The sequence below is a fragment of the Boleophthalmus pectinirostris genome, unplaced genomic scaffold, assembly GCF_026225935.1.
Source record: "Boleophthalmus pectinirostris isolate CB_2022bp ecotype Guang Dong unplaced genomic scaffold, ASM2622593v1 HiC_scaffold_12, whole genome shotgun sequence".
NCBI lineage: Eukaryota > Metazoa > Chordata > Actinopteri > Gobiiformes > Gobiidae > Boleophthalmus > Boleophthalmus pectinirostris.
Genome location: NW_026571018.1, coordinates 982,410 through 1,008,265, shown reverse-complemented (window position 1 = coordinate 1,008,265; position 25,856 = coordinate 982,410). Strand labels below are relative to the sequence as shown.

General features: G+C 40.4%; 2 protein-coding genes across 3 annotated transcripts; one reads left to right on the top strand and one right to left on the bottom strand.

Annotated features, from left to right (window-relative positions):
- Positions 1-383: 383 nt before the first annotated feature.
- lrwd1 (leucine-rich repeats and WD repeat domain containing 1) lies at positions 384-19,320 on the bottom strand. Of its 2 annotated transcripts, none has more exons than XM_055148895.1 (16): positions 19,002-19,320; positions 17,802-17,888; positions 17,458-17,692; positions 16,365-16,484; positions 13,561-13,707; positions 13,401-13,493; positions 12,763-13,056; positions 12,578-12,692; positions 11,852-11,949; positions 9,196-9,406; positions 7,322-7,394; positions 6,946-7,089; positions 6,214-6,317; positions 5,829-5,990; positions 5,016-5,104; positions 384-1,698 (listed from the first exon to the last, which is right to left on the bottom strand). In XM_055148895.1, the coding sequence occupies exons 1-16, from the start codon at positions 19,007-19,009 to the stop codon at positions 1,546-1,548; spliced, it is 2,133 nt and encodes a 710-aa protein (XP_055004870.1). In that variant the 5' UTR covers positions 19,010-19,320; the 3' UTR covers positions 384-1,545. The 2 variants fall into 2 exon arrangements, with proteins under 2 accessions (XP_055004870.1, XP_055004872.1); XM_055148897.1 differs by having other exon boundaries at positions 12,578-12,686.
- Positions 19,321-21,859: 2,539 nt separating this feature from the next.
- Positions 21,860-25,190, top strand: alkbh4 (alkB homolog 4, lysine demthylase). Its single transcript, XM_020932276.2, is given in 4 exon segments — positions 21,860-21,992; positions 23,546-23,734; positions 23,912-23,927; positions 23,930-25,190. Coding segments are annotated over 4 exon segments (801 nt in total). The 5' UTR covers positions 21,860-21,881; the 3' UTR covers positions 24,415-25,190.
- Positions 25,191-25,856: the final 666 nt, after the last annotated feature.

Below are 25,856 nucleotides of genomic sequence, written 5' to 3'. Positions count from 1 at the left end.
GATAACATATACAATTATTCTAATAATTATGAAAATGTAATAGTCGCACACCCATGTAAACTGCTTGGACTGAAAGTCATGTTAAGGAAGAACTTTTTAAAAGATTTTTCAGTAACTTTTGCTTGATAATTTGGTGGCAATTACTTATAGACAGTACATGGAGTTTACCGTGAGTCTGAAATTAATATAAAATATCTAACTATGCCCCATAATTTCTTATTCTAGCCTCTAGGGAGATTATGTTTGTGACAAACCTTACTCCAGTCCAATTTCATGTTCACAGCATCTTTCATTTGGTGAAAAGGAGAAGGCTCTGGCTTGATTTAATTTCTGATTAAATGATTAATGTTGGAAATCAGTAAAAACACAAAAAGGCAGTACTCTTTTTTTTTTTTATTCCATTCACTGTCTGAACAGAGTTGACATTTTGCACAAACAAGAATTAAGACTTGCATCAGATTATCATTAACAAGAGTGAGGCCAATAACGTATTACAGCCAGTAATGTTAAAACCGCCAATAATGTAAGAATTTTGGCCAAGGTTAAATGTAATAAGGAAGGCCAAACACGTAATAACATCTTGCCAATAATGGCTACACTACTGGCTGCAGCTATTATCAAAGGAAATGTTCCTTGTCAGGCAAAGATACAAACCAGCCAACAATCTCAAACTGCAGCACTGGTGGTGCACAAACTCCTTCAGGTGGCTCTTCAGTTTGTGGGTTTGTATAATTTTATCCACTTTTTGTCCTCTTTTGGACAATTTATTGTTTAGAAGAACAGAGGAAATGTAGTCCGCTGTTACACCTGGTTTAGCCCTAGATTAGACCTACAATAGTCCTGTGATAGTCCTGGTTTAGCTCTGGAGGTACTCACAAATCCAAATCATTTCTTTGGTGGTACTTGGTGTGAAAAATTTGAGATACACTGACTTACTACATTATTAGCTCACCATTACATTTAAACTTGGCCAAAATTATTGGCTATTATTACATTACTGACCATTAATATGTTAATGGTTGCTACAAAGCAACATCACCAAATACATTTCTCACGTCCTCTTGGCATTTTAAAAGCTCGACAGATGGTTAATGGCAATACAATTCTCTTGCAACATTAATAAACACCTTTAACATACTGTATTGTACTGTACTGTATGATTTACTTATTTTACTGTAACAATGAATGAAAGAGTCAAAAAGCTCTAAATGATTCCGCATCCATTAAGAATCAAAACTCTCTACAGTTTTTCATAAAGATTTTTAAATAGAATAAAATAAAATATGCATGTATTTTGTTAAAATGGAAATGTACTGAAATTGTCTGAGTTAGAAACTGTTCTCTCTTTTTCGTTGACCACATGAGCACATATGATTTGTGCTGCAGATCAAATCCCCCTTAAATAACATTACAGTCACAAGCTAGCTCGCATTAGCCAACAGTTTTTCAGTGAGGCTCTGATCTAAATCCACCTCATGGCTTCTCATTCAATTATAGACAAACTAAAACGATAAAATAAACCCTTATGAAATGAAAGGCAGTGTTTCAGCTCTCTGTCTCCTCCCTCCTCCACACCACCACCAGGTTGCAGTCAGTCAGGGCCACCAGATACTGCAGCTCGGGGTCCATAGCCACACTATTGATTGAGGGGCCCTCAACTGGCCCCTTGTCGTTGCGAACAGACGGCCACTCTAAGATCTGAAATGACACAGTACATTCACAAATATGATTTCACGTTGTTGTTTTTTCCTCCCTTGGGTTAACATCGCACTGCAGCCCGGTTGAGTTTACAAAAAAATAGACTGATGAAATTTAAGACCTTTGTGGAAAAAAAAAAAAATGACTTGGACAACATAATTTAAGACTTTTTAAGGCTTTAATTTAGGAACATGAAATTTTACACCTTTTTAAGACTTTTAAAACCGGCTACACTGTTTTAAGTATTATAGTGTAAATATAAAGCATTGTGTGTATTTTTAGGCAGCAAATTGACAAAAGAGGAATCTGTGTTAGTCACCAAATACATAACAATTATTCTAAATAATGTGGACAACTGACAACCACATGAGTTTAATATCAAGGCCTGTAGGAGCAGCTAAAATGACACCCCGTAGAAGTGTAATACCCTCCTTTTTAAAGAAATAAAGTTTTACAACAATTGTAAAGAAGTAACATAATTTTTTGTGAAACTCTTTTCATTTTAGACATTTTAATACTGCCGTATGACTCTTCCTGTCACTCTGCTGGACATTCACTACTAATTTGCCATTTAAAAAAAAAAAAATCACTATTAGAATTGTGAACTGTGTTTTTCTTAGGAAATACAGCTGTCACACCGCAGGACATGACACTTGCGCATGTTAAAAAATTGTCAGATCTGGATTGTACAAAAATAAGAAAATGATCACTATAAAATTTGTACTGCAGCTTAAACCTTTAAGACCAGAGTTCTTCCTGGTGCTTACATGACAGATGAGCTCCTCCTGGTTTTTGTGTAACCGTCTTTTAAAATGTGTGATTTTTCATGTCACACCGCGGGACTCCCTGTCGACTGCTGCATTAAACTGCTTATATCTTTAGATTTAAAGTGATAAAGGTGTAATATTAAATAATAATGACATCTTTCCCTTTATGCCAGCATCTTTGTGAATTATCTTTGGCACAAGAAACTGGGAATTCTAGATTTTTTTTTTAAAGAAAACTAAAAGACTGACTAAATGTAATTTGTAATAGAATTGTGCACAGTTGAGTTGTTAAATTTTGGAGTCTGTTATTCAGAATCATGTTATTAACACTACAAAGTCCAAAACTGTACTGACCATGTAAATCAGGTTTGGGTTTAAAAAAAAAAGGGGATGTTCTTCAGAAAATATGTGGCCAAATTTACTTCTGTGCAGATGTTTTCTTAATCAATTCAAACTAAATCTGTTTATATGAACCCTTTGGAGCACAGACAACGTGCTTTGTGAAATGGAAGCTCTGTAGTTTTGACCACAGTTTGATCTACTCTCATTATAAGTGGGAACATACTATGTACAGAGGAAAACCAGATTCAAATGCCGCCTAGATTAGTTTTGGTAAATATAAGGATAGGTATAGCTGGCGTCTGAAGGTTTTGGCTGATAAACAGGAGATAAGCAGGGTTATTAGTACGTCTTAATACTCATTTTTTAATATTTAGTGCAACATGCACAGTTCACGGGATGGAAGTTAAGGACTATGTAACGTCACACATTCACTGGGACTGTGATCTTGAGGACCAAAACCGTCCAAGAGAATCTGGCTGCAGACCTCCACCCAGAGAACCTTACCCCACAGACCTCCACCAGGATGCACCGCCACCCACATGCTCCTTGCATTTTTCATTAGTTTACACAAGGCATTAGCACTTGTACATGTGCAATAATCACTTATATCCCAAGGGTTAGTTCTCTGTTGAGCAGCACTGAGATGTTTGATTGAGATTTCTATTATGATTGTATTTTACTGCTCAATGTGCTTAAATTGCCTCTTGGGGACAAAAAAAGTGACATGATAGATTTTTTTTAATTTTAGGGTTATTTTTTTAATTTTTGGGTTTGGAGTAAAGACTGATCCACATTCTTTGACTGAAAATAAGTGGGTTAGAGCTTTCCTTTCCTGTTTCCTTTATCAGATGTTGGACAATAAGTAAAATTCAGGGGCCCATTGGCGTTTAAGTATGCATGACAGGTTTTTGTCATTCTCAAATTTTTACTTAATGAGGTGGGATAATACTTGTTGTAACTATAAATTATAATTTTTTTTAAATTATAATTTTACACTGATGAAGAAGAAATTGTTGAAGAAAATCTGAAAAATATGTTGAAAATTACAGGAAGGAAAGAGTTCTGTTCTAGAGCTCCATATTGATGACATCATGCTAGGGAGATTGTCATTGAAAAGTTAGGCACAAGACTTAAACAATTAAGAACAATGTGTTTTCTTGCATTTTAATTTGTCAAATAAGAATTTTTGAGAACTTCTGGCTCAGTGTACAATATGCTTGCTAGGTAACTGTTATGGAATTCCCTAGCGATGTCATGATTATCAAACACGAGGTCAAATTTTACACCTAAACAATTGCCAAACTGGGCAATTTGTAGGTTGGAGATAAGGGGGGGGACCATCCGCAATGGTCAACAAATGTTTTACTTGCCTTGACATGGGCTGTGTACCATTTTTGTCATTTTTTTTCTACTTTCCCTTTCCCACCTATTTTCTTTAGTAAGAGGTTGTGGTTTTACAGTTTTTGCTATTTTACTTAATATTAGAAATATTAGAATAATTTTCCTATTTTTTGGAGACATAGTTTTTGGTATGATACTCAGTATAAATAGCTGTAAATCTAAGTTTAGTTTTTCCTTACAAATACTTTCAATTTTGGTAGTCTCTGATTAAGTGGCTACTGACTACACTTACAGGTGAGTTTTGTCTTTCAGTCACATTTTTATTTTACGTTGATAAGAGTTACAAAAATATGAACTATTAAATACTCCAAAACCGCTTTTCGACTGAGTATTTTACCATCAAAATAAATAAATACAGAAAATGTACAGATTTGATGGTGATGTCTAATAGCCTTTCAGTAGCATTTCATAAACCACATGCTCCTCATGAAACAGTATTTTTTTAAACAACTGTAGCCTAAACATTAAGCTAAATATTTATTCATAGTGGCCAATTGCTATGGGTCTATTTTACTTCAATTATAAGAACTGGTGACTTATTTTTAATTTAATTTAGGATGTTGTTTTTTTTTTTATTTCGGACATCAATAGTAGGAACACTAAATGTTATGATTTATTAGTATTAATAACAATTACTTACTTACAAGTATATTTTGTGTTTTAAGATAAGAAATAATGTCAATTTAAAGACGTTACCAAAAACGAAGAGAATTAAAAATCGAAAGTTGAGCTGAATTGTGAGTTAAGTGAATCATCCTCTCCCTAATATTTCATAATGTGAAGATGATAATGAGAAGTAAAAGTTACCTGGGGCGCAATGCTCTTGTCCTTCAAATCCTTGATGTGGTAGGTCCATAAGCGTCCTCTGTCGTCTCCACACACCACATAGCACTGACCTGCAGACATAAGTAGCACAGGACTGTTACCCACTTCAGCAGCTCAATACTTGCAGCTGATGTCATCAACATTCCCTGGAGGTGTGATGTTAAATGTAGGCATGCTCTGTCTCAGGTTTGTTAAACTTTAATTTCAGTTTTATTTCAAAACAATCATTTTTGCATCGTTTTTTTGACCTCTTGTATATAGCTGAGATCTATTTGTATTACTACAATTTTATACTTTATTTTTACTTGTACATTTACATAATTATTTATTTATATAATTATGCTTTATTTGACCATGATTATTTGACAATGTGTAGCTTAATTTCCTTCAATTTGGTTAATTTTAGGCTACTAGCTAAACTGTTGTTGAAACAAAGGGTGTTCTGATCTTATATTAATTTAGTTTGCCAAATGGTGAATGTTTTTTTTAGCATTAAAAAATTCAAAATGACAAATTCCATGAAATTTGAAATAAAAAATTAATGAGACAAATTATCTTTCATACAATTCACACTTTTTTGTTTACTACATTCCATCAATTCCTTCAAAGCCTTCAGTTACAAGGACTTTTTCCATTAAACCGGAAATCCAGCATGTTTCCAATTTTTGCCAACTTTATTGAAATCCTGTAGATGTTTCAAATGAACATCACAAAGCAGAGTTAGTCCTGTGAGCTCTGAAGTGTCTAGATGAGTGTAAGCTGCTGTGAGTTTAGTGTAGTGTAGTGATGACGTACCTGGGCAGGTGTTGAGGGCGAGGTAGGGCACCTGGGTGGAGGTCCACTGCAGCTCAGCAAGGACCACTGCACTCACACAGCCAGTCTTCTTATGGGGCTGCTGAGCTAATGTCTGACTAAAGCTCCACAGATAGATGCTTCTGTGCATGTAGTTCTTTGAGGCTGTTTCAAAAAGAAATCAAATTTATATTGTTGCAAACTAGAGATTACTTTTTTCACTTTCACTAAATGATCTAAACCTGAACCACAGAGGTTTTACACTCAGCGCATGCCACTCAAGTGGGGAAACGTGTGAAGCTGAGTGGGCACTTCTACCAAGTTATGAGGTGTGTTTCAGTGATGAAACTGTGTAAATTATTTAGTCTGCATGAGTTGGAGTACTTACCTACGATGTCATCTGATAGAAAGGACAGTCCATCCACAGTGTGGTAATCATGCTCAGAATCTTTGTCCTTGTATACAGGAAAAGTCACCTCTCTCTGCTTCCATCTGCAGGACAATAGAGTGACACTATAACATTACTACAACCTCAAAAGCCCTTTATGAAGAGCTTGAAAACAAAGACGCCTGGGTTGGTGTTAGCAGGACCTGTCCGGCTGGACATAGCCCAAAGGAGTCCGCAGACCTATCACCTGCTGGGAAATATGTAAAGGGGACCTCTCTGTGGGAGAAGGAGTCTGAGCTTGTGAGGTTGGTTGAGCGTCACCAGTTAGAGATAGTCGCGCTCACATCTGGAACCCAACTCCTTGAGAGGAGCTGAGTTTTCCATTTCTCTGATGAAGTCTCTGGGGTGGGGGAAGTCTGGGATGAGGGAAGTCTGGGAGTCCCTGCTCAGACTGCTGCCCCAGCAACCCAGACCAGATACGTGGAAAAAGATGGATGAATACTACGGTGTCACACCATTGCCACAGAAATACCACAACATGAGCTTGGCAACAGGTGAACACTGCACAGTAATCACGTGGGAGGTTTGTCATTCAAGTTACTGCATTTGTAAAAAACTGAAAACATGCTGATCTCATGGAAGCCGTTTACATATTAGAACACTTAAGTGAAAAGAGGCAACTACCTTCTCATTTGTGGTTGTGGGTGGAACCTTACTGCTGTGTGTGCTCACCTGTTTGTTGTGGTGGTGGTCTGGACCTGGGTGCTGTAACAGTGCAGTCCGTTGTCACAAGCTGTCAGGAGGTGAGAGAGGGGGGCCTTGGGGGGAACGCAGAGGTGTAAAGGAGTGGAGTTGCATTCCAACGACATCAGCTGACTAATTATAGAAAAAGAACAGTTGATCAATACAATGGATCATTACATACATAATCATAATGAGGCTGTTTACAATCCCTAATGTGTCCCCCTTTTTCCTTGGCATCTTTAAGGATACTTTTTCAAAATTATAGAAGCAGGGTACCAAATTGAACCATCGTACATATACACACACACACGCGCGCGCGCGCACACACACTCAGATAGAAACCAGAGAAGATGCAGGTACTGACACAACTTTGTAATTGTAGTGATTGTCCAGTCCTCCAATGTCCCAGAGCACAATCTTATTGTCGTAGGAACCAGCTGGAGGAGAAAGAGAGAAAACACTTACACAATCTGTGATGGAGCAACAAAGTCAGGAAAACCCTCTGCAACTGCTCTTAAAGCATGATGAGCAACTGAAGAAGGCAACAAGATCACTAAAGACTGGCCAGGGCTCACAGATAATGCACTATAGCATTTACATGGTCAAGCATTTAAGTACGAAAAATTTAATCTCATTCTGCTCTGACTGTAACAGGAACGATGAATGAGTGGGCTAAAATTTGGTATTACCCCAGATTTACACATAATACAAATGAGTCAGGTGAGATTATTCTAAGATTCAGTTGCTCTGCAAGTAACCCACTACCAGTACTGAGTGTAAAAGAGACGAAAAACCTGGTGAAGATTTCATGATGTGGCAGGTGATGCATTTATTCAGCATTTCTCTCTCAAAAAAAACACTTTTTGATACTTTATTGATAATTTACGCAAAACTTTCAAATTGAAAATAAAAATAGGCTACAAATATGTACCTTAGAGCAGTTTTGAGATGTATAAAACAAACAGAACGAATAAAATATACTTTGAACATGAAATAAGGCAGAAAAACATAAATGTATCCAAAAGAAACTATATATCCAGATGTTCTACAGTCTCTATAGTTAAAGAAAGAATATATATATTTATTTAAAAAATATCCCCAAATAAACTTTGTTAAGTTTTAGGGCACACTCAACTAGGACTTTAGGACCGTGTCATGCTCAAGCACGATTGCTGTGGGTTCTATGTTCCACACTCACACCTGCACAACCAAACCGGGCCACAGCCAATGACGTCATCACACGGCGTTGTTTGTTTACATGTCGCCCAGAAGAGCTAATGCTTTAGCAAAGAAAATAAGTGCTGAGATATATGCTCCTCCATGAGTTTATGGATATAAAACTGTGTGGAGGTTTGAGGCCAGGAGGAGGAGTGAGGACAGGAGGAGGAGTGAGGACAGGAGGAGGAGTGAGGACAGGAGGAGGAGTGAGGACAGGAGGAGGAGTGAGGACAGGAGGAGACAACGCTGCAAAACTTTTGTCTCTACAGTCCTTACTGAAGGTCAGCACGGATTCACTGTGTGTGTTTAGAGTGGAGTTTTTTCACAGTTTTTTCTTGTATGAGTAACATGAGCGTGCACACAGGGCGCACAGGGTGAAGTCGTGCATGTGTGCATACAAGAGCAACCTAAGAGTGCGCTCACACTAGGATCACCTTAAAGTGCAGTACGTTTGTCCAGTGTGAGCGTAATCGAACTGTGCTCAGGAACGGTACGGTTGGGCCTTTGCCTGTTTGGAAGAGGTGGGCCAAAGCACAACACAGGTTCTCATGTACGCGCACACGCATGACTTTACTATACGAGCCCTGTCAGGTGCACTGATGTTACTCACACAAGGAAACCAGTGAATAAAATCTGCTCTCAAACACACGGCAAACCCGCCCTGACCTTCAATAAGGACAGACAGTTTAGCTGCCTCTTGTCTCCGGCTGTCATGCTCTGCGCTGTTTTTATATCCAAAAACTCACGGAGGTGCGTGTATCATTAAAAAACACCCATCAGCCTCACTATTTAATAGATATTTCTCCCGCTGGACTTTTTTCTCTGCTAAAAGTGTTAGCACATGAAAACAAATAGAGCCGTGTGATGACGTCATGGGGCCGTGACCCGGTTCAGATGTGCAAGTGTGAGTGCGCCCTAAATCGTTTCAACTCGATTATATGAGTTTGGAGATCGTTTGACACACAAAATCAAAATCACAATCAAAATTTGATTATTGCACAGCCGAAGCGGCAGGCTTACTGTATAGGAAGTTGCCCTTGTTAGGGTTGAAGCGGAGCACAGACAGAGCTTTGCGACTGGCTCTGAACTCCCCATAAGCAATATTGTTCCGTGGGTGGATTAGTTTGACCATGCCCCTCTTCCCTCCAGCTGCCAGGACACTACAGGGCTGAGCAGGAGTGCCTTGACCACAACACATCAACACGGTGGTCCAGGCCAGGCTGAAGAACTCCTGCAGGACAAATAAAAGTGTGAACTGTGTGGAACAACATGGATCATCAGATCACCAAAATATTGAAAGAAATCCACACTTTATCTTTATATCTGCAACAAATGAACAGGAGGTGACAAGCATCGTTCTTAAGTGTAAAACTAAACTATCCAAAGACTCATGTCATGACATAGACATGGTACTATTTTAAAAAAGTAATAAAAAATATTGTTAAGCCATTTACCCATATCTGCAACTAATCCTTCCAGTCAGGGCATTTCCCAAATAAAATGAAAACTGCAAAAGTAATACCAATATTCAAGAGTGAGAACAAACATAGTTTTAAAAACTATAGACCAATTTCCCTACTGCCACCAATCTTTGAAAAACTCTTCAGCTCACGTCTCGAAAAGCTTCTTGACAAACATCAAATAATCAAGGAAGAACAATATGGATTTAGGACAGAAAGAACCACCTCAATGGCAATAATCGATGCAATAGAGCAGGGGTGTCAAACATACGGCCTGGGGGCTGGATCCGGCCCTCCAAGACCTTTAATCTGGCCCTCAGTTGATTTTCTACAAAAATATTTTAATTATATTTTGTATTAAAATATTGGTAATTTTCTGCGTTGCTTAGCATAGCAGCGTCTCCAGCGTCTCTGTGCGTGGCCCCTCCCACCAGAGCAGCACAAATGAAGACTTGCCTCTTTCCTAACTTGCCTCTTACCTCTTTTAAAGGACGATCGTTTTGACTGTTGACCGTGACACCCTCATCAGCAAAACGTCAAAAATGAGAAAAGTGGAGCCGAGTGCAGGATTTTCCAAGAGAAATTGACTTATTCCTATTTGCATACAATTTCATGTTAAAACATTGTGTTGAAATTGCATTTTTCTTAAAGTTTCAGGTTGTTCATTATATTATAATATTTTGTAAAAGAAAGGGTTCATCAATTAAAAAAGATTTCTGTAATAGATTTGTGTTTTTCTGCACAAATATTTGAACTTCTTGCTGTTTTTGGGGTTTATATGACATGAGTTTTCTGATCCGGCCCCTTTGAGATCAAAGTAGGTTGGATACGGCCCCCGGACCAAAATGAGTTTGACACCCTCACCACTCTCATGTTGTCTGAAAATCCTCTGTCTGAAGCAACTGGTGTTTCTGAAAAAAGATTTTCAGACAACATGAGATCCTGGTCTATTTCAAACCTACGAACGCTTTAAGACAGAGACTGGTCCACCCAAAGGACAAAACACCGAGCCACAAACAAAGCAATGTGCTCTACTCTATTCAGTGCAGTGAAGACTGCAGTGAACGCTACACTGGAGAAACTAAACACACTTCACAAGAGGATGTACCAACACAGACGAGACAACAGCAGTGGACATCTCCACTTAAAAGCCACAGGCCACTCATTTGAGGACAGTGAGGTACAGATTTTAGCCAGAGAAAAGAATTGGTTTGAGAGGGGAGTGAAAGAAGCCATTTTTGTTAAGAAAGAGAATCCTTCTCTAAACAGAAATGGAGACTCAGACACCATCTATCTCCTATTTACAACTCCATCCTCAAACCGAAATCAAAACAAACAAGAGAACAACAGGTGTAGCCAGTTCAGGTCCAGAGGTGTGGAAGCTCCATTATGGCCATGAATTGTTCTGCTAATTAGACCCCACACCCTGCACAGGTTAATAGGCCCACCTAACAAACAGAAACTGTAAACGAGTGTTTGTGTTAGTTTCAGAGTAGTTATTTAGCTCCTCCCTGCAGACAGATATAAGGAAGTGTCCACCAGCGTCTGACCAGAACTGAAGAAGCAGCTTGGATGAACTGTGAAACATCTTCAACCAAACAAATTTTTGTCCAATCGACAAACTGAATTTTCTCTTCGCCAGCTTCTGTAGGGTTAAAGAGTCGCATCATGCTCCCAGAAGTGATAATCACTGTAGTAAAGCAGCACTAATGGAAAACCAGTCAAAAAACACCAAACAGGTAGAAACTTGAAATGACCTCCACAAGCAAAACCAGTCCTGTTTGAGGGTTTGTCTCATTAATGCTGCTCTACTGCATCTGTTGTTCATTTCCATGAAAAGAGGAGCATCCTTTTGTTCCTAAGACATTGCCCTGTCCAGATTTGTATAGATATCCAACACATTTTTTTTCACATTGAGACTGAATGTGTTTTCAAAGTGCTCATTTAATTTTTTTGAACAGTGTATATATCAGGACCACCTGCGAACACATTCTGAATACTGAACATCTCTTTGTGAATTGCTGAGCTTGCCTTTATGTTTAAAAGGTATAATTAAGGCATGATTTTGGTTTCATTTAATTAGTTGATGTCAGTTGCTCATGTAGCAACCCCCTGCCCAAACCATAGTGGCTCACTCTATTATTATAAATAACCATGCCGAAGAGCTCAAAGACAAACCATGTGGATACCACAGAAGGTGCAGCAGTGTGTCTAACCTCTTCAGAGACTTTGTACTTCTTCATGACCAGGCCGAGCTCACAGTCAATCAGGCACACAGAGTCCCCTCCACAAGTGGCCACCAGGCGACTGGACCCTGCACAGACAGGGCTTTAGATAAAGAGCTATCCAGAGTAAACCACAGAAGCTAGGTGAGCAGTGTGTGGGGATGTGGGAGCAGAGGGTGGGAGCTCTTCACTGCTACAGGTTAAATTCAGCTGTCACTCGCTCAGACTGACCAATAGGAGGAGGGGGTGATAAAGTGCCCGTTTTTAGCCATAGAGCGGCATTAAACATAATTGCTGAGAATCACAATATGGCAATTTGACTAAAATAGCAGAATGTCACAGGGATGAGATCACAATTCGATTTGTATTGCGGTATCACTCTTCCCTGGAATCCAGAAGTCACACATTTTCAATACTGTAGGAAGATGTGTGTCTAGTCACTGGTGAATCTCTCTCGTTTTCAAATGAGTGTGACTGACAGATGGATTAGCCAATCATGGACACTTACAGTCCATCCATATTGGAAAAAAATATGGGAAAAATATCACAGGGGACTGAAAAACATGGCAGATTTCCACAGTATCAATGAGCACTAACCTAGAAAAAAAAAGACGCAACACAGTGTGTGGGGACCAGACTGATAGCAATCTGTATTTAAAAAAATACAGAGAGATATTCTGGATGTAAATATTGCCCTGCTCTTGTGTGGGAACATACCATCAGAGGGCTGGAAAGCACAGGTCCACAGCTGAGTGCTCAGGTCATCAGTCCTGTCCTGTTTACTGTGGCACTGCAGCACATGATGAGTTCTCAGACACACAGGTTTCTGCACCTGACCATAACACACAATTACACTCACATCCAGGCTATTGATTTTATCTGAATTAACATGGAATCCACACCTCATTTGGGCTTTTTGCTCTTGGCAGCAGGTGTTTAGCTGGACTGCTGCTGGGCTGGTGGCTGACACTGTCTTGCTTGCTCTTCCGGGTGGTGCGGGGGCTGCTGGGTGGGGTGGAGGACTTACACAGGTCGTGTGTGCTCTGGTTCTGCCTCTGGCCTGTGAGTTGCAGGGCTGATTTGCGGGGGCTCTCTCGGATTTGGGATACTGGTACTATGCTGGCCTTTTTCGCAGGAGTCTGTTTTGTGACCGCAACTGGTGAAACGGCCCTCTTTCTCTTTAGTGGATTTGCATTCTGTATGAAATATCACAAAAGGCTTAAGTCTAATGTATGCTTATGTTCTAGATGCATAAGGATACGCATGATGGCTTTTCCAGATGATATGATCTAAAAATTGCCATGGGCGCCTCTGGGTTTGTTTATATGTTGTTCTATTTCATCTATTATGGTGTATTCTCTAACTGACTTTGTGAGCCGTCTTGTGGTTGTTTGATAAGAGAAAACAGAAAAACTGAACAGTCTAAAAGTATAAATGCAGTAACGGTTAGTACGGTTGGAAAGCACAGATTTGGTTATGTATGGAAATAGAGGATAAATGAAGAGTTATTTTGTGAAGGAGCACAGTTATGGGGGTGTACCTCAGAATCCTGATCTGTAGTGGATTCCTTTCTGTGTGGTTGGTCCTTCTGTTGTGTCTGAAACTTGAAGAACTCAGCTGCCATGATACCGACCTACAAAGGAGACAGATGAGAGAGCTGCTGTCCAAAGAGGACAGAAGACAGGCAGCTACAGCCTTACCCTCCACTTGGTGAAGTCACTAACTGAGCTGGGCCCAAACTTCACCTGCTGTTTGGCTGTGCGCACAAAGTCTGCCTCAAGCGCGGTTAACTTGTCTGCGCTCATGGGCTGAGGCAGGCTGAAGCTCCTCTCCCACAAAGATATGATCTAGGGGTCACAAAACCAAGCTCAGGATATTGCTGGATTTCAGGTGACATCACAACATTCTAAAGAGCAATAATATTTAGAACACATAGGGGACCGCAAAACTGTAATCATTCAAACATAAATTTTGGTTGTTACACAATCAAGTCCTAAGATCTAGTCAGTAATAGATATGATCAGGGTCAACATTTGTGCATTTACTTATTGCACGACAAAGTAACCATGTCGGATCTAGACATAATCATAATCATCACAATTATTCCAAAACTGGAAAAAACAGAAACTACCACCTGTCTGTCATTCAACAGGGCAGCTGGTCTGCAGGAGTCATAGTCGTGAGCTACTGATCTGTAGTAAATGCATGTGCCCATCACACAGAATGTGAATGCCCAACTACTGGCATTTCACTAATGTGTCTTTGGCCATGACAAAGTAAGAGTACACACGGGTGTAGTCGTGAATCACTTCAGTGCACCATGTTTGATCTGGTCCACATGTGTACCGTTCCTATAGTATTTTAAAATTAATAGTAAATTCTACTCAGGCAATCTTTAGCACGGCAGAGCAAAAGTTCACCTGCATCACATCACAGGGACGTTTTAAAAAGCATTATATTTTTGAGTTTTAGCACCGATTTGTATGATCTAGTGCCTACTAGGGATGGGCATTCGATGAAATTTTCTTAATCGATTGTCGGAAGAATTAACGATCGATTATCGATTAATCATTAACGTTTTTATATTAAAATGATCATCATTATTATTACTATCTGCACTACTAATCTGCATAAATAAATTCAACTTTACGACATATAAACCGTAACCACTCTAGAGCCACATCAGCTGTTTGACATTATAATGTGTTTAATTCAGTTTTGTTCAACTCCCACAGAAACGAAACTTAAAACCGCATCGCTAATTTGCATAAACTCAGCGAAGATAAAACTGCAGCTCTTGTGTCGCTGATGCTGTCAATTTCTGTTGGATTAAAAGACATGACTCAGGTGAATACAGGTTAGTGTGACCAGATTTGCGTTTGTCAAAACCAGGACACCGTACGGGGATAGGGAGGTGGGGACTCGTCATCGACATTGCGCGACTCTCACCTGGTAAAGCTTTTTCCCACTGGACACCGAGACATATGCTCCTGCTTTATACACTGTGCACATGGGCTCACACTTGTCCCGAACGCAACGGAAAGCGTGGAATTTCTTGTACAAGTCATCGTTAAATACACATTTGTGTTTCGGTACGCTGCAGACTGACCGAATGTTTGTGTCTCGCTCCTTCTGAGTGCAGAGAGCTACATGTACTGACCCTTGTTTGGTCACGCTACGCACAGCAACCTACATTCGGTTTGTTGATTAAAATTAACGTAATCGATGAAATTCTTAATGATCAATTATCGATTAATCGATTAATCATGCCCATCCCTAGTGCCTACCTCAAAGTAGGAGTGAGAAATAGACTGAGATTTGAACTTTCACACAGTACACAGCACAGCTCTTTGAGTAGAACTTAAACAATCAGCAACATTTGGACAAAATAAAAAGCAGATAAAGTGACCAATAAAAGCTTATAGTTCTGTAACTTATTTCCACCCCCCACTTTGACTCAGTAATTTCAACTAAAGCTGTAGTCAACTAAACATACTGCAAATCGATTAATTGACTAAAAACTGGGTCTGGCAAAAGCTCTAAAATCTCTCTGCATCTGAACTAAACTGCACTCACAAATAGGGATGTCAGGATTATTTTATTAGTTAAAATATTAAAGGCCACTGCAGGTTAATCGTAGATGTTTTAGAATTTATGGTATACAGCAGAAACGTCTCCCAAGGTGGAATGTGGAGTGTCTGCGTACACTGGTGTGTGTGTGAATGGGTGAGTGGTTCCTTGTTGAAAAGCGCTTTGAGTGCCTTGAAGGTGGAAAAGTACTATAGAAAAATGTGACCATTTACCAGTTACTCACAGGTTGTGTGTGTGTGTGTGTGTGTGTGTGTCCATGTGCGTTGTCACTAACCCACTTAATAAACATGAATTGTACGTCCAAGCAGTCTAAGGCTCAGAATAAAGAGATCCAGAAAGTGTCACAAGGCTCAGAAAGTGAAAGTACCAGGTGGAAAAAGCTTTTAAATCATGTGAACAACATGCATGCAAGAGAAATAGGTGAGTAATATATTTATTTAGCCTGATTCATCAGCCAGTTTCACTTCGTACAAACCGTCTGACCTCGCAGTGTTAGATTTCATTCACTCGACAGTAGGCAGGTACTTTTTTTCATTTAACCAATCGCTGCTATTTGGTCATGACGTATGTAATGCGCCGCTAACGGGGCTAACTGGTATATTAAGCTTTTCCAAAATCCCATAGGAAGAAGGACAATAACGTCTTTCTCCTTGATAAAATTCACCAAACATTCTCTTTGTTCCATCTTTAAATCCTTAATCTCTCAAAAAATATTTCAGCTAATTCACTCACTTCTCATGTCTGCTGTTGTCTCATATAAATCCTTATAAACTAAATCAAACGATAAGTTGACCAATACACATTTTGGTAAACCAAGATACCATCGATGGATTAAAGTCCTAAATGCCTACGAACCTACAACTATTTTCAGTTCATGAATAATCAGTTAGTCTAGTGTGTGCACCGTGCTCACCCGTGTCTGCAGGTTGTCTGTGTAAACGTAGCGCAGGTGGTTGGCCGTAGCAGTGATGTCTTTCCCGTTGTACATCCTGAGCTGGGGCAGCAGCACCATCAGCTTGTAGTTATCACTCACCTCCAAACACAAACAAGACACTGGTCTGTCAGGGCAATGCACACACTAAAATGGGCTGTGCAGTGTTTTTTAGTTGGAATACAAACATTTCAAACTCAACTGCGATCTCTTTACTTGGACAATAGAATGTGATTTTCAACATTAAAAGTGTAGTAGTTTCTTTTATAGTAGGTGTTATATCTGTGTAAACCCTCAGTATTGCGGGTAGTGGTCCATGGATGTGTACTGTACTAGTCTATGTGGTCTGATATAGCTGAAGATCATTCTAAAACTATTCAGAAAGGGTTCATTTTTGTCCTGCCCTTGTGATTTTATTTTTTTTAGCATTGACACTTGTTCACTTGTATCTAGTTTCGATTAGTATCCAATATTTGATACTTGAATTGAATATTCGTTTTAATAAATTGTCATTAATAAATTAATTTCAATAATGAGAATCACTAGAAAATGATGTGTGTAATCTTTCATGTGCACTTTTATGATTACTTTTGCATTTGTATGACACTTAAACCTCACCTCACTAAGTTAACACATTCATGAAGGCAAAAATGAAATCTGATTATCATGATCAGGATTTTCTAACATTGATTTTATCAATATGACCTACCTCTGTTGCGATGTTGTAAATGCTACTTGTGCTCATATTTTAAGGAGGACCTATTATGCAAAATGAACTTTTCAGAACTTGTAAGATGCTACCGCTTTCACAGGGTTAAAATGAAAAGGGATGAGGGGGAGCTTCTACCCCAAAGCTTTAAGAAGTAAGCCTCTCCTCTCTCCTCCTCTATGTATTTAATGTATTTATGTTGCTGGAAGGTACATAAAAATGTCACTACATACTCATACTGTACTGTGTTATAACATGGTAGAAAACTCCAAAAGGTTAATTTTGGTCTTTTAAAAGTGACATCATCATTATTATGATAAGATTCCACACAATAATATCATAAGTGCAGTACACTGGAGTGCTCACAGTGATATAGAGGTTATCGTCCAGGCACAGCTCTTCCAGCGCACTCAGACACTGCAGGTTGCAAACATCTTCCATCTGGTTATCACTCAGGTCCAGGTGTTTCAGTGATGGCAGACACAAAGCTGCAGGGAATTCTGTCAGCCTGTTCCCAGACAGGTCCAGCCTCTCCAGGCACACCAGGTGAGACAGAAGAGGGACCGGCAGATCCTCACACCTCAGGCCCAGTTTTGACAGCCTACAGAGGACAGGAAGGGCAACATTACTAGACAAGGCTCACAAGGATCGATCGATCAATCAATTGATCAATCTATCTAGATAATAACAGCTTTTTAAGACGAACTAACTTCAAAGAGTGAATTTGTTCCAGTTTGCTTGATTTTGGAAAGCCTCTCTCAATGAGAAGTTTTTCAGTTATCTTCTGCATGGTGGAACTGTCGGGAGAGAAAACAGACAAGGTAAGTTGATTTGACAATTGGAAAACTGGAGTACTGCAAGAAAATCAGTCGTATTGATTTGCTAATTGTACACACAGTTCAGTTTCTTAAACAAAAAGATGTTACGCAGGACTTTAATACAGAAACCATTTCAGTTTTATTCACTAAAGCTGTGTTATAGTCTCATGCTTTATTCAACTACCAACAGCAACCTCAAACAGGCACAATTAAAGTTTGGCAATGTGAAGTGTGATCAAGCATCTTGCAAAAGGACACAATGCCAGTAGGCACATGAGAGCTGATAAAACCTTATAGAAAATTTGATTAGAGAAGGAAATCAGTTTAACAATTAAATGCATGCAAACAGTTTTAATTTTTCCTCAAATCTTGCTTAGAACATTTTGTCCTGTAGCAAGAATATAGCCTAGTTAGCTAACTTTAGTCAGATGTATTGCAGTAGTTAATATATGCTGTATGTATATGCTGTATTTGTGGCTTTTGGCTATTCATAAGGCACTGTTCACACCCCACCCCCAAAACCTGTGAATGAGAATGAAAGGAAATTTGCACAACAAACCCCTGCATTCAGATGTCCCGGTGTCCTGATGGGAATAAATACAGGCTACTGTAAGTTGCTCCTGTGAGCTTTAAACTATGTTCTAGTATTGTAACATCCTGAAAAAACATGCCTGGAGTTGCGTTTTTATTATTAATCTATCTACAGACCCAGAGTTCAAAATGCTCTGTTCCACGTTGTGATGTGATGATAGTTTTCAAGTTACACTACACTTTTGCCTTCAGCTCAGAACGGCGATTGCATGATTAGATTCGTGAATGTGTCTGGAGTTTAAAAACACTATGGAGCATTTCCTGTATTACCACAGAACGTCACAAGGTGGAACAGAGTGTTTCAGAGTGTTTAAGAAGAACTTAAATATGCAGGGTTTGAGTTAAACATGTGTGACTGAAGCAAAACAGAACTCTAGGTCTGTGTTGTGATGAGGAAACATTATAACATACAAAAAGCATAATATGGGCCCTTTAATCCATACGTTTGGCAATCGAACTTAGTACTAACGTTAATAAAGCTCTGTATATATGTATCCTTACCTCGGCATAGTTTTGCTCCCTGGAGATGGTCGTTTTGTTAGAGCACAGCAGTAGCGCACACACTCGTCCTCTCCCGCCAGCAGCGCACTCCTCTTCCTGCGCGCTTCTGTGCGCCACGTGCTCGAACACGGACCAATCCGAGCTCACAAAAGGCTCCTCGTTTACACTTGGGCGGGGCCACAGTTGGAGTCATCAAGGCGTGAGGAGGAGACGAGACGCAACTGGAGAAATGAGATTTGGCCCCGATCAGTTGCGTGGCCAGTCTTTTCCACATTCTGTTCTTTGTGTCGATATGTGTAGGTTTAATTAGGCTACATGGCTCACTACAATCATGATCTGCAACATAAATGTTTTAGTTATTAGACACTTTGACAAACTTTATTGATCCACAAGGGATGATTTGGACACAGGAGCTCACACATCACAATATAATAGAATAACAAAGAGAAAAAAAAATAAGCTAAATAATAATAATTCTAAATAAGCAGCAAAAAAAGAAAAAAAGAGCAAGCGAGAGGTGTGATATATATATATATATATGTGTGTGTGTGTGTGTGTGTGTGTGTGTGTGTGTGTGTGTGTGTGTGTGTGTGTGTGTGTAAATAAGAATAAAATATAAAATCTCAGCTTTATACAACACTGACATGATTACTGACAGGACATACGGTTATCTGTTCCATAAGGGTGAGTTCTATAGATGTAGGGAGTATTATCTGTTCCATAAGGGTGAGTTGTTGTACAGTTGTAGGGAGTATTATCTGTTACATAATGGTGAGTTGTACAGTTGTAGGGAGTATTATCTGTCCCTCTATAGTCTGGTGCAGTGGGTGAGTTGTGGTACAGTTGTAGGGAGTATTATCTGTTACATAATGGTGAGTTGTACAGTTGTAGGGAGTATTATCTGTCCCTCTATAGTCTGGTGCAGTGGGTGAGTTGTGGTACAGTTGTAGGGAGTATTATCTGTCCCTCTATAGTCTGGTGCAGTGGGTGAGTTGTGGTACAATTGTAGGGAGCATTATCTGTCCCTCTATAGCAGGGGTGTCAAACTCATTTTGGTGGGGGGCCGTATCCAACCTACTTTGATCCCAAAGGGGCCGGATCAGAAAACTCATAGCATATATACCCCAAAAATAGCAATAAGTTCAAATATTTGTGCAGAGAAACGCAAATCTATTACGGAAATCTTTTTTTAATTGATGAACTCTTTGCATGCAATTTCAACACAATGTTTTAACGTTAACTTTTATGCAAATTGGAACAAGTCCATTTTTCTTGGAAAATCCTGCACTTGGTGTCCACTTTTCTCATTTTTGTTATTTTTCTGATGAGGGTGTCACGATCAACAGTCAAAACGATCGTCCTTTAAGAGCGTTTGGAAAGAGACAAGTCTTCATTTGTGCTGCTCTGGTGGGAGGGGCCACGTACAGAGACACTGGAGATGCTGTTATGCTCAGCAGCCCAGAAAATTACCAATATTTTAATAGAAAATTTTATTAAAATATTTTAGTAGAAAATCAGCCGAGGGCCAGATTAAAGGTCTTGGAGGGCCGGATCTGGCCCCCGGGCCTTATGTTTGACACCTGTGCTCTATAGTCTGGTGCAGTGGGTGAGCAGGAGTGTCCATGATGTAGTGCAGTTTGTCCAGTGTCCTCGAGTCCTTCACTATGACAAATGTCTCCAGCTCAGAGCCGATCACATGACCAGCTTTACAGATCATTTCCAGGAGCTAGTGTGACCCTGCTGCCACTCTCTCAGGCGCTCAGGGTGTCAGTGTAATTGGCATATATCTAGCATTTAGACAAACAGTTTGGCCTACTACCGACCTCACAACAACAAGAATTTAATGAAAACTAGGTCAACGTGTTTACCCATAATTTTGCTCAACTTTTCTGTGGTTAGTTTGCATGTTAGTGGGAAAATGCTAATTGGCATTAATAGACCTACTTTGGAGTTTGAAGACTAAGATGTGTATTGAAGTACTGTACTGTTTTCAGATTCTAGAATGTGAGGATATCATACTCCCAGATGGGGGGCAAGAGCCAGATTTTCATATTAATAACATTGTATTTTGCCATGAAATATACAAAATGTAAATTCACAAATGTTGAACATTTCTATCAGTACAGAAAAAAACTAAAATGTGTCTGTTTGCTGCATGCTGCAGTGTTCAAATCAGTGGGAGCAGGTAAAGGGTGCTCATGGAAAAAGGATCGAAACTTAAAACACAACAGACTCCAGGCATTCCAAAGAAGTAAAAATCGCATGAGGAAACATATAGTTAAAAGGCCTTTATTTAAATGGCCACAGCCAACATGTTTCAACCAAACTGGTCTTCATCAGCATCTAGACACAAGAACTCACTGTATGGCAACAAAAAACTGCATTTTAACAATATTAATTTTACTTACTCCCCATCTATATTCAGTCACTTTGGTCTATGGCTGGCTGTGATGTCATCTGAAACCCACCATTATTATTTAATACAGATGGGGGAAACTAACAGCAATAATGTTAAAATGCAAAATGCAGGATTTTGCTTTCATGCATGAAGTTGATGGTTTTCATCAAGTTGAACGTTTGTCAGTTTACCTTTTAGATATTACATGTACAATGTACAATGTAATTAATTACATATTTATTATTGCATGTAATTATTACATGTACAGTGTAATTAATAGAGAAATCTGGTTCTTGCCCCTCTTCTGGTAGTATGACATCATCACATTCTAGAATCTGAAAACCATCAATACAGTTAACGTTAATTACTCAAAATCAGTGTCCAAAATACGTATTTTCAGCACATGCCTTCAGTTACTTGCAGTAAGTCAGTTTGTCCGCTAGGTGGGGACCTTCACACAGGCCCAGAAGCAGAGGACGCTAATGGCGGCCCACAGTGCCACAGCAGTAAACACATCCCCGGTGTGTGCTTGTAAAGGCATTAGAAGCTGCCTCCTGTGTGAAAAAGGACAGACCGAGGTTAAAGAAGCGCGGGTAAGTTACGCAGCGTTTTATGCTTTTTTCACGAGCGCCGACTGCAGCAGCCGTACGGCTGTACAACTGTAAACTTCATCCACAACCGCTCATCATCTAACAAGTCCTTTTGGAGGAAACAACAGACCACAGAGCATGGAGCTATTAAAATAACCATAATGCTGCTGTGGAATAAACGCAACTCATTTAGTGATGCCGCTTTCAGGTGGTATCGGACAAATGTAAATGACTTTTCGAGAGGAAGTTCCACATGAACGCCTCATGAGTAACATGCTGCATTCATGATCGGGGCGGAATTTCCTAGTTTTCTACCATAGACTGGGACTCTGTAAAAATACTTCCTTCCCATGGATCTGTTAAAATAACTGGATAGGGTATTGCTGCTTGTATCTGTCTTGGCGTACTGACACTCCCTGAAACTATAGCGAACAAAATCCGTCCTGCTCAGAAAGGATTTTTCCCTTAGAGCGCAAAGTAAACACGTGTGTGCTCGTGCTCGTTTGACAGGTCACCTACAGTTTTCAAAAATGTCGGATTTTGCAAAAACATGTGAAAAGTAAAGGCTGAGTGAATCATCTGTTATCAGTTGTTTAGGTTGATCTTTAGTCTACAGAAATAAAAAACTCAGGCTGAAACATTTTCAGATGATAGGCTAATTCCCTTCTTACTGGTAATATCGTGTGATCAAGGCGGCTGCAGTTGGTTGAAGGAAGGTGAAGGGAAAAAAATGCAACTGCAGCTGCCTTCACCTGCCTTCATGGACTACAAACCCCAATGTATGACGGGAAATGCAGTGGTGTCACACGTGCACTCATGGCTGACTGTGCTTATTGGACCTGATATGTTTTGATAAAATGTGCTGCCCAGGAGCATCCCTCGCTCCTCTTTCTCCATCTCAGATTTATCTACTTTTATATCATCAACACAGATGCTTCACATGAGTCCGCACATGATCGGTGTATGATCCTGATCCACTCAAAGTCATTTGCACCAGAGCTGACCAAAGCGTGTAAACTTTGGTGGCATATGGGGAAGCAGAAGAGTGTGTTCACAAAGTTTAATGTAGTTTTATTTAGTGTAATACTTCAAATGAACACAAGATCTGTCCTGTCAGTGGGACTCTGTGTGATCCGAGCCTCCTGGCTGTTCTCAGGATTGTGGAGTGTCCAAGCTGATTTGAGCCATTTCCTCTTCCTGTAGCCGCCTGCTCTCGCAGATGATCCAGGCGAGAATTTCAGGATCTTAAACACACCTAGTGATGAGCCATGGCTCATGTGGTGCTCCTCACTGGCACAAGCCCCACTCACAGAGCGTACGCTCCAGTGGAGGGGCCCCAATACAGTTCCCTTCTGACCCTGGCTCCAATTGACTTGCACTGGAATATTGTCATCCCTCTCTCTGTCCATGCTCACTTCCTATTTTGAATGCAGTGGCTAGAGCATATGTTCATTTATACATACAATCGATGGTAGGGCTGAGTAGATTACTTCAGTATTTTCCCTCACAGACAGGAGCTTGTGTCATTACCATGATAATGTCATTTGATTTTGCAGGCTGTACACCATTTTGTGTATGATGTGAAGGAGAAGTGTGCAGTGTGCAAAGATGGAGAGGCCAGCGGGTTTGCACTTCCTGGAGTGTTCTTGTGGGAGGACTTCCTATCAGCAGAAGAGGAGGCAGAGCTTGTCTCACACATGGACCAGAGCACATGGACCCTGTCTCAGTCTGGACGCAGAAAGCAGGTCAGTAAAATGTAATGCAAAATATGTGCCCACCACTTGATTCCAGAAGTAGTTTTCCCATTGACTTTATGAAAAACATCCATCCATTCATCCATCCATCTACTTCTTTCTACTTACTGGAATTATGCTGGGCTTCGGAGTGCAGGACTGCTGAGCTTCATTGTCACGCTGTTGCAGGACTTTGGGCCCAAGGTGAATTTAAGAAGAAGAAGGTGTGTGTGGGCCACTTCAGTGGACTACCTGCGTCGAGCCGCAGGCTGGTGGAGCGGATGCACCAGGAGCAGGCTCTAGAGGACTTTTCACCAGTGGAGCAGTGTAACCTGGACTACAGGCCTGAGCGTGGGGCACACATAGATCCACATCTGGATGACACGTGGCTGTGGGGAGAGCGGCTGGTCACTGTGAACATGCTGTCAGACACCACTCTCACCCTGTCTTTCCAGCAGGAGGAGGACGAGCTGCGAGTGGCTGTGCTTATGCCCCGCAGGTCTTTGTTGGTCCTGTCTGGTCCAGTCCGGCACATCTGGAAACATGCCATCCACCGGGCACATATCAGCCAGCGCCGTGTGTGCAGCACCTTCAGAGAGCTGTCTGCAGAATTCCTGCCCGGAGGAGCTCAAGCAGAGCTGGGCTCACAGCTGCTGCACATCGCCCTCACTTTCACTGGAGTTCCACTTTAACACACAAAGTAATGATGGGCTCTACTTTATCATGCACCAGACTCTGTTATGTACTGACAGCATAGCATTAAACACTCTTGGATTTCTTTCATTAGAAATAATACATTTTGTTTATGCACCTATCTCTGCCCATTCCTCGCCTTTGGTATTGTTTTAGGTTCTTAAAAACAGTTCCAATACAACTGCATACCCGAATCATTACAGAAGTGAACTCTGAATGCAGAGATGTATTCTGTCTCACTGTCAGCAGTGAGACAGAATACACTACTTTAGACTGATAAGATCAAATAGAGCTACAGTATATTAACTATAGTCTTAACCTGCAAAGCATTCAGAATGTGTGGTAACACTGTTCTGCCAGACTGTGAAGCTTCTCTAAAACAGCTTTTTAGGGGCCGAAAATGTATTAAGGCAAAGAGTTATAGACTCTCATATTGGCACAGCATGATAAAAATGTTTCATTTCAAATGTATGTTGTACAGGTCCCAAGCCATAGTCAAAAGCAAAAATGCTTCAGGTCTCTCGTGTTTTTCACACAAACTCACTTTTATGGTTTTGAAGTCTCTGTCCTGTAAATTCTATGTTTATGGTCGTAAACTGACGTGAGAGCTGTTTCAACATCACTGCAGTTAACAGTGAGACTGTACTGGAATCTACAGTTTTTTTTTATCTGGGCGCATTAAGAATGGCAAAGTGAGAGAATGTGAAGTTGGTGGAAAACAGCTTTTCCAGGACTGAAAATGCCTTGAAGACAATAAAAAGTCAAACTCCTATAACTCTTTGATGCCTTTTGTGGGTCACCATGGTGACTGTGGGAGGGGCCACAGGTAAGTGGGTATGGTTTGACTGGCGGGTGTGACTTGTTGGGTGAGCATGGCAGGTCTCTGGACAATGCGTTCCTTTAATTGGTTTATCAGACTGTACAACTCCCTGTGTGTCTCAAAGCAGCCTTTCCCTTCACTCTGCCTCTGCCCTCGCTCATGTTCCTTCTCTGCAGACTGGTATCTCCACTCCATAGAGCCCATCTTCTGAAGGAGCTCCTGCACCAGCTTTATCTGATGCTGGGTCTGTAGTTTTCTGGCTCATAGTGCTTCTTCATAGGCCTCCACCTTGTGCAGAAAGTCCTTTGCTAGTAGTCTGTCAGCTATACTTGAGCAGCTTCTCTCAGAAGAGCATGTGGAAGCTGGAGAGCTACAGTGCTGTAGGACTTCCCCTGCAGTGTGGATGGGAGGGGGCAAAAGCTGCCTCTCACACCCTGCCTCTGTTGTTGTTTATGAACTGGCTTAGCTAACAGGGAAGTGAATCATGGGTTCCACTTTAGACAGGTCCAGCCACTACGACATCGAAATCCCCAAACTGAATGGAGCGGCCTTCTTCTGACTTGTGCGCACTGTGGCGGGGCTCTATTAAAAACTTGGGCAAGATTGAAATTCCGAGTGCAG

What these genes read in the sequence shown, in the direction of transcription:
- lrwd1 (XM_055148895.1), bottom strand. An exon ending in TCTATCAGATGACATCGTAG is followed by an intron (nt 5,991 to 6,213) that starts GTAAGTACTCCA and finishes TTTTTGAAACAG; the next exon opens with CCTCAAAGAACTACATGCAC. An exon ending in CGCCCTCAACACCTGCCCAG is followed by an intron (nt 5,105 to 5,828) that starts GTACGTCATCAC and finishes TTATGTCTGCAG; the next exon opens with GTCAGTGCTATGTGGTGTGT.